Source organism: Limulus polyphemus, unplaced genomic scaffold (assembly GCF_000517525.1).
Source record: "Limulus polyphemus unplaced genomic scaffold, Limulus_polyphemus-2.1.2 Scaffold7869, whole genome shotgun sequence".
NCBI classification, from domain to species: domain Eukaryota; kingdom Metazoa; phylum Arthropoda; class Merostomata; order Xiphosura; family Limulidae; genus Limulus; species Limulus polyphemus.
This window is the reverse complement of record NW_013673479.1, coordinates 25,721-35,395: the sequence shown is the minus strand read 5'-3', so window position 1 is coordinate 35,395 and position 9,675 is coordinate 25,721. Positions and strand designations below refer to the sequence as shown.

Sequence of the window (9,675 nt, the reverse complement as noted above, 5' to 3'; positions counted from 1 at the left end):
ATAACACCATCTGACGGAATATTTCTCTATATTTAATTAACGGTAGAAATCATGAGTAAACGGTATCTGTAATCAACGGTAATAGGCGCAATATTTGTGAAAATAATCATGTAAACTGTAGATTCCCCACCTCTTACATTCCTTTTAATTTATACATTTCAGACAGAAAATCAGAGAAGTGTAAAAATAACATTTCATAGGTATCTTTTATCTCCCACAAGTCAGTTGCACTAGATAATGAGAAACAAGACATTCTTTGAAACGCTATTTATAAATGAAGTATAGTGATTTAAAAGTTACAATTAAAAACACGACTTGCTCAAGCACAAAATAGTAACTATTTGTCGGAATATTTCTGTACATTTAATTAAAGAAATGATACAACCATTGGTTCAACATTGAAACTCTGAGTGTAATTCTTTTGTTTCACTTGTAAGTAGAAAAGACGTCCAAAATTCGATGACGAGGAACCCAAGATTCTAGGTCCAAACAAACCGAATATCTAAAAATTTTGTAACAAACAATCCGAATATATGAAGGTCATGTAACAAACAACTCCAATATTTAAAGGTTATGTAAGAAACAAACCGAATATCTGAAGGTTATGCAACAAACAAACCGAATATCTGAAGGTTATGCAACAAACAAACCGAATATCTGAAGGTTATGCAACAAACAAACCGAATATCTGAAGGTTATGTAAGAAACAAACCGAATATCTAAAGGTTATGTAACAAACAAACCCAATATCTAAAGATTATGTAAGAAACAAACTGAATATCTGAAGGTTATGCAACAAATAAACCCAATATCTGAAGGTTATGTAAGAAACAAACCGAATATCTGAAGGCCATGTAACAAACAACTCCAATATCTGAAGATCATGTAACAAACAAACCGAATATTTAAAGGTTATGCAACAAACAAACCGAATATCTGAAGGTTATGTAACAAATAAACCGAATATCTGAAGGCCATGCAACCCCGATGATTCACACGTTTAGGTAATTTGTTATTCGTCATATTCGATATCTTATCCATTCAAGATACGTTAGACGTTGTTCAAAGCACCAGACTGTAGAATATCAAATCAAAATACCCAATATTAAAACATTTTTTGTGAATTTTTCTATTTTATGTCTACTTCTGGTGAAGTAGGGATGTGAATGTTCCAGTACAGAATCTTACACAACTCCTGATTGGTTGGAAACTGATGTCGTGGCGGGATTCAGAATATGGCAATTACTGTTTCTCAGCATTGGAGGACTTATTATTCTAGGTAAGCTTTAGAACTACAACAATTGTTATGGTGTGAACACATTTTTCAAGCTGGCGAAGCATGATTATAATTAAATATACTTGTCATCAGACATCAATATCATGTTTTTTAACATTGCATTCTTTACCTAGTCCCTTAGAGATTTTGAAGACATAGAAGAAAGTATATTAACAGTATTCCAACCACACTATGTACACCTTATCCATTGGTGACGACGCGTTTCGCTCACTCCAGAGCTCATCAGCCGGCTGGGACTCAACAAACACAGTAGTGATGGAAACAATATTTATATAAAACATTTGTTATGGTGTGAACGCCTTTTCCAAGTTGGCGAACCATGATAATAATTAATTATACTCATCGTAAGAGATATTAGTATTAGATCTATTATATTTTTAACACTGTATTCGTTAAACTTATTCCTTATGGACTTTAAAAGAACAAGAAGGTGTATGATAATAGTATGCAAATCTCGCCATCTTTATTTTTTTCTCTCTTAAGAACATAACTCAAAATAAACAATTAAATAAGTACACAACGTAAGATATTAATGACGACGAACATGGTGGTTAGGACGAGAAATACTGTATCCAGATGAATTAAACGTTTCGAACTATCTTTATTCCATCATGAACTATGTCCAAAAACAAGCCCCAGCTAGCTAAACGGTGAGTCTGCTGTCTTACAGAGCAAAGATAGCCCATTTGGCTTAATAACGAACAAAACCAACTGAAAATAAGGTGCAGTAAGATATTATGATACAAGTGAAACCCGAATGATATATGTGATCTCAAAGATTAGAAAATATTGAGGGGAAATGAGCAGTAAAATAAGCACGTGTAAATCATGACGTAAATTATAGCCAACAATTAAATCATTAACAATACTAAGAAATTAATAATAAAACAAACACGGTTATAGAGAAAGTAACATAAACTGGAAATATAATAGTAATACACTTTTTTGTTGTTGTTGTTTTGTTATTAAGCACAAGGTCTTACATTGGACTCTCTGTGCTTATCATTAACTACCAATTAACTAATTAAATACTTTTAGTTGGAAGGATATCTGAAGATTCGGATCAGGGTGGTGTTTTACAGCTAGAACAGTTTTAGTTGGAAGAATATCTGTAGATTTGGATCAGAGGGTTTTTTTACAATCAAACAGTTTTAGTTGGAAGGATGTCTGTAGATTCGGATCAGGGTGGTGTTTTACAATTAGAACAGTTTTAGTTGGAAGGATGTCTGTAGATTCGGATCAGGGTGGTGTTTTTACAATTAGAACAGTTTTAGTTGGAAGGATGTCTGTAGATTCGGATCAGGGTATTGTTTTAGAATTAGAACAGTTTTAGTTGGAAGTATGTCTGTAGATTCGGATCAGTGTGGTGTTTTAGAATTAGAACAGTTTTAGTTGGAAGGATATCTGTAGATTCGGATCAGGGTTGTGTTTTACAATTAGAACAGTTTTAGTTGGAAGGATGTCTGTAGATTCGGATCAGGGTGGTGTTTTACAATTAGAACAGTTTTAGTTGGAAAGATGTCTGTAGATTCGGATCAGGGTAGTGTTCTACAGTCAGAATAGTTTTAATTGGAAGGATGTCTATAGGTTCGGATCAGGATGATGTTCTACAGTTACAAAGCTTTATTTAATGAGAAGTTCAAGGTCTGTAGATCCAGTTGTAACGATGATGATTATGGCCACTACACATATTCATGATCTGGCCCTTGTATTGAAATAAGTTTTCACATTGCCTGAACTTAAAAGGGCAATGAAACATTAGGTACTTTTGTCGATTTATTGTCCATAAAAGTGATTAAAATTACATTTCTTCTTAGTCTTAATGTGAAAGGAACAAATAAATACTTTTAATAATTTATACAAACCGTGGTTGTGACTAACGGTAAAACTGTGTTTTATATATACATATTTATTTTTTGTTTGATCCGTTCCACCCGAAGTGCATTACGTTATTATTATTCTTTACACCGTTGTAGCACACATCTGCAGCACAGTATGATCAACTGATTAGTTTTAACATAGTAACAATGGATACAAATATTGAAAAACGTTTTCAATGTCATTAGTTTTAAACATTTTTTGTGTTTGTTTTAGTTTCTACTTCACTGGTTTATTGTCATCATTTTTCGTTTTGGCAGATTTATTTTTTGTTTTCATTAACTAAGTAGAGGTAGAGGTACGTTATTTTTAGTTAATTTTTAACTGTTGTTAAAATGATAATATATTCCGCACTTCTTTTTTTTGGGGGGGGGGGGGACTCGAACTCTAATACCATCAATGTATAGCACTGGTTTGTAATCAGGCTGGTAGTCAGTAGTACCGACCATGTATAAAACTTTGATGAATTAATAAATGCAGAATATATATATATATATATAAGGTATGTTATATATGATTTTAAAATGTTTTTCCCTACAAAATGTTTCATAATATTACTATGTGTAAATAATACAGATACACTAGTAACCTCAATCACTGGTTTTCTATTTGGAATTTCTTTAGCTCCAGGGACAGATCGCTGATTGGTTAACGAAGTCTTGTTATCTCTCACACTAACAGTAAACTATCTTTAGCTTCAGGGACAGATCGGTGATTGGTTAACGAAGTCTTGTTATCTCTCACACTAACAGTAAACTATCTTTAGCTTCAGGGACAGATCGGTGTTTGGTTAATGGGGTTTTATGACTGTAAGGTAATAAAGTAGAGGACTCATAATAGTTCATGCTTTGATACAAAAGAAAGCTGGAATAGAAAGAGTGACGTTAGAGGAGAGAAAAGAAGGAGGAGTCAGGCCATGTTAGATCAATACTTCAATATACGTAATCATCAAAGTAGTTACGTCACTCGTACTCTAATCTGATTGGATATTTGTGTTAATGCATTTCGCTATGTAAACGCATTGCTATATTTTCTGAATCTACAAGCAGCATGACTATTTAAGTTAGTAATGTTTGTATGTGTCAGTTATTGCTATACAGTTCAAAGTACGTCTATAATAACGTTATACTTTAAGGTTTAATAAGGTAAACTCTAGGACTACTTCACGTGCATATAGCCTATGTCTATCTTAAACTACTTAAATCTGAAGTTATTAAGTGTGTGAACACAATATCAAGAGCTTCAAGTGGCTCGGCTATGAGTTTGAAAACTTATAACGCTAAAAACCGAGTTTCGATACCTGTTTGGCACAACACAGATAACCCATTGTATAGCTTTGTGCTTAATAATTAACAATAGTAGTTTTTACTATGTAATATAACCATTTTTCAAAAGGTTAAATCTAGGTTATGTTCTTTAATATCTAATTGCTGACGGCTTGGTGGCTAGAGAATTCGATTCGCAATCGCAGTCAGTTCCAATTTTCGTTGGTAAAGAGTAGCCCAAGAATTGGCAGTGGGTGATGCTGACTAGCCGTTTTCCCTCTATTATATACCCCTTCAAAATTAGGGAGAGAATTCAACAAAACAAACACAACCCACTTCCAAGGTAACCATTATTGTTGTTTCACATCTTGTATATACTTTATTACACGTTATTTGAAGAATGAGACGTAAATATTATGTGACATGTTAAAACCATCTACGGTAACCAAGTACACAAGATGTTAAGCTGTGAGTGTGTTATAAGGGTAACAGTCAATACCTTATCATTAGCGTGGATGGTGGCTGCCTTCCCTCTGGTCAAGAGTTCAAAGTTAGAGACGGCGATAGATAACCTTAATCGCCTCGACATAAATACAAATATAAACGCTTCCAGAACTTGATAATATTTGTTGGTTGGTTTCAAAGACCTCCTAGTGGCTCAGAGATATGTCTGAGGGTTTATAATGCTAAGAATCGGGTTTCTATACCCTCGGTGAGCACAGCACAGATAGCCCATTTGGCAGTCTTGTGATTAATAACAAAGAAACAAAATATTGTTACGAATATTTCGCCAAAAGCTACACGAGAGCTATTAGCTCATAACCATCCCTAATTTTGAAGACAATTGTCAACACCATCCACTGTTGGTTACTATAAACGAATAATGGGGTTTGACTGTCACTCTCATAACTCACCCAGTGCTCCAAAGCACGATTATTTTTTTTTTTGCGGTAACGGGGCGCGAACCACAGATCCACTGTCTCATACGCTAACCATTGAACCACTGTTCATCTATAATATAGGAGAATCGACAACCACGTGACATATTTGATTATGATTTGTGTACACCCTTGGCCATCAGGCACCACAGTACGAAATACAAAACAACTAACTGAAAAACTGAATAATTTTGTTTTATTGTATTCCATTATTTTCACTATTGTTTGTCATGTATAACTCAAATTCAAACTCAGAATTATTTGTTACAGATAAAATCTTTTCTTAACATTTAGATGCCACTTGTTAAAATGTAAAATCGAAAATACTCTGAAATGAAACAAACTCAATAAATGACTGTAAAGTATCATAACTAACAAAGATTTCAACGCGCAACTATTTTTAAATAGTCTTAACTTTAGTTGAAGTTTGTAGCTATTGTTAGTCTTAACTTTAGTTGAGAGTTATAGCTATTGTTATTATTAACTTTAGTTGAGACTTGTAACTATTGTTATTATTAACTTTAGTTGAGACTTGTAGCTATTGTTAGTCTTAGCTTTAGTTGAGATTTGTAGCTATTGTTAGTCTTAACTTTAGTTGAAGCTTGTAGCTATTGTTAGTCTTAACTTTAGTTGAGAGTTATAGCTATTGTTATTATTAACTTTAGTTGATACTTGTAGCTATTGTTAGTCTTAGCCTTAGTTGAGATTTGTAGCTATTGTTAGTCTTAACTTTAGTTGAAGCTCGTAGCTGTTGTTAGTCTTAGCCTTAGTTGAGAGTTATAGCTACTGTTAGTCTTAACTTTAGTTGAGAGTTATAGCTATTGTTATTATTAACTTTAGTTGAGACTTGTAGCTATTGTTAGTCTTAGCCTTAGTTGAGAGTTGTAGCTATTGTAAGTCTTAACTTTAGTTGCAGCTTGTAGCTATTGTTAGTCTTAACCTTAGTTGAGAGTTGTAGCTATTATTAAACTTAGTTTTAGCTTCAAATAGTGGCTATTGTTAGTCTTAATTTTAGCTTCGTCTTGTATCTCGTGTTTAATTTTTGTTGGGACGTGTAGCTCCTGTTAAATAGGCTTAGATAAATCAGAAAGTGTATTGTAATTTATTCATAATATAAGTCAAATACAGCAATAATAATGAAAGTTATACTTGAGTATATCTAGACTCCTATGATTTGCAGAATTGGGGAAAAATAGAACAATTGTACGTTTCAAAAAAAAGATACTATTAAATGTTTAAAAATAGAAGATTGATTTGGTTGGATGATGGTAAATCAAAGGCCCACTAACTGTCTGACCACAAGAACACAAAGAAGTTTCACACTCATGGTTAAAAAACTTATTGTACCCTTATATAGCTCAGTGGATAGAACATTAGCCCTGTTAGCCAAAAGTGCTCAGAGTTTCTTATCAATCTTCTCATTTCAAATAACGTTTGTTAAGAAAGCGCGCTTTTATTAATCCAAAATATTAATTAAGGCTTAAATTCAGCTGCTGTTAAATACTTTGAGTTGCAGCTGCAAAACGTTCCATCAAAACACTGGATCATTTCTAGGCAATTGTGGGAATGACTTTTGTTGATTCAGCACGATGAAGTGAAGAAGGTCAACATACATACATGATAACGATTCAAGTGTAAGGCACGCAATGACCAGCGTCGAAAGGAATTTCTGGTGTACGTTGTAACTATTGTAAAAAATAAAATAACTTCTGTACACATACGTTGCACATCTGCATGTATTAACAATATCAAACTGGCTGATGTTTGAACCATTTTGGCGTCCGAGAATTTAGAGAGATCTGTGTCCTCTTAAAAGTCAAAGTCTGTTATCGTGATCTTTGTTATTCTTCGCAAACAACGCCAAACGTGCTTATTGAAATAACTCACTGTAAGCTTTTCTGTCAAACGTTTCGTCTGGACAAAGAAAATAAAATACTATAAAATGTCTAAAAATAGAGGAACATTTCCTGGCTAGAGGATAACCGACAGGAAGATAAGAGGGTACAAGAACACAGAATACAGGACAAATCGAACTGGAGAAACTTCCTGGTTAGAGGATAACCAACGGGAACATAAGAGGGTACAAGAACACAGAATACAGGACAAATCGAACTGTAGAAACTTCCTGGTTAGAGGATAACCGACAGGAAGATAAGAGGGTGCAAGAACACAGAATACAGGACAAATCGAACTGTAGAAACTTCCTGGTTAGAGGATAACCAACAGGAAGATAAGAGGGTACAAGAACATAGAATACAGGACAAATCGAACTGGAGAAACTTCCTTGTTAGAGGATAACCGACAGGAAGATAATAGGGTACAAGAACACAGAATACAGGACAAATCGAACTGAAGAAACCTCCTTGTTAGAGGATAACCAACGGGAACATAAGAGGGTACAAGAACACAGAATACAGGACAAATCGAACTGTAGAAACTTCCTTGTTAGAGGATAACCAACAGGAAGATAAGAGGGTACAAGAACACAGACTACAGGACAAATCGAACTGGTGAAACTTCCTGGTTAGAGGATAACCAACAGGAAGATAATAGGGTACAAGAACATAGAATACAGGACAAATCGAACTGAAGAAACTTCCTGGTTAGAGGATAAACAGCAGGAAAGTGACAGAGCGCCAAAAATACCAAAACCTAAGATATTTGAAGTTGAAGAAACATTCTTGTTTGGAACTCATCAGGAACCTTCTTGGAAGTTTGTTTGTTCGAAACGATTTTATCTATTATTTTATTGTGTTTTTAATAATCATCACGACGTTGCTAAAATTGTTTCTTATTTCCTGTAAACCATGTCGAAAAATTAAACTATTCTAAAAGCAGGGGCGTGCACAAAGAAGGCAAACAGGGGGCTGGGACTCCTCTAATATGGTTTGTATATATATATATATATATATATGTGTGTGTGTGTAATATGCGTGTGATTACCCTCCCCCCCCTTCCAACAGCGATCAAATTTAAATTCCTATTTACGATTCTGTGTAAAAGGAAATATAATTTCACCAACAAACTAAACCTAACTTCAAATATTTGTATCTTATATTTATAGCAAAGCTACTAAGGATATGATTGAAAGCCTTATTTTGGTGAACCCCACATCCTTTCGCTTCCTTTCAGGATAGAGACCCTTTCTTATTATATTGCATACTGTTGCTTTGGTCACGTGAACGGATTTTTGTCACTGACGTTTCTGTTCATGAATTTTCACCTGTTACAAGACACTGTACTTTGCTTACCACAGCTGGGATACGACTTTTTACAGGTCTCTTTCTTGATGGTCCTGGTTATCCCAAGTTGATACAGGTTTCTTTGTTTTCTAATTTTAATAAATCTGTATGCTCTAAACATCTGAAAATTTTAAGTCGGAATGAGCTGTTACATACTTCCCCCAAAAGCGATCAGTTTTCGGTGGCATCACACTATCTAAGAAAAGACAAACCATCACACTATCTAAGAAAAGCCAAACAGTATTAAAATCTAGTTCTGATACACGCCATTTCACCGCGATTTTATATCTGCTGTGGTTGTCACGTGGCTTGTTGATTTTCTATTTCAATATTGTTTTTAATATATCGTATATTCAATTCTCTATATATCGTTAAGTTTTCCACTTCCTGTTCTAATAACAGAAATTATGGTGTTCAGAAAAATATATTAATTCTACATATTTAATAACTTATATTTTCATCCAGTCATACTATTATGCTGTGCCATCAAAATTCGAATACCACGTACAAAGCAGGAAATTGAGATAGACTATCAAAGAAAGCTGTTAACTCGCAGTTTTCGTGAACACCTGGACAGACTGGCCTTGGACGAAGTGAATTTCGTTACAGGTATGGTATACTCGTGCACAAGTTGGTAAAACAACAGTCTCATGTTAGTATATAATAAACAACAGTCTCTTGTCTAAATGTTGGTATATAATAAACAACAGTCTCATGTTAGTATATAATAAACAACAGTCTCGTGTCTAGATGTTGGTGTATAATAAACAACAGTCTCGTGTCTAGATGTTGGTATATAATAAACAACAGTCTCGTGTCTAGATGTTGATATATAATAAACAACAGTCTCGGGTCTAGATGTAGTGTAAAGGATGGTCTCGGGTCTAGATGTAGTCTAAAGGATGGTCTCTGGTCTAGATGTAGTGTAAAGGATGGTCTCGGGTCTAGATGTAGTCTAAAGGATGGTCTCGGGTCTAGATGTAGTGTAAAGGATGGTCTCGGGTCTAGATGTAGTGTAAAGGATGGTCTCTGGTTGAGATGTAGTGTAAAGGATG

The 9,675-nt window shown here is 34.3% G+C and overlaps 1 protein-coding gene across 1 annotated transcript in view; it reads left to right on the top strand.

The window, feature by feature from the left end:
• Positions 1-1,158: 1,158 nt before the first annotated feature.
• Positions 1,159-9,675, top strand: part of LOC111089920 — a gene marked incomplete at its 5' end in the record, with an annotated part of 10,932 nt that continues 2,415 nt past the window's right edge. The window contains 2 exons of the mRNA XM_022403182.1: positions 1,159-1,279; positions 9,086-9,229. Of these exons, the coding sequence (XP_022258890.1) occupies positions 1,159-1,279; positions 9,086-9,229 (265 nt within the window). The remainder of the gene's footprint in view (positions 1,280-9,085; positions 9,230-9,675) is intronic.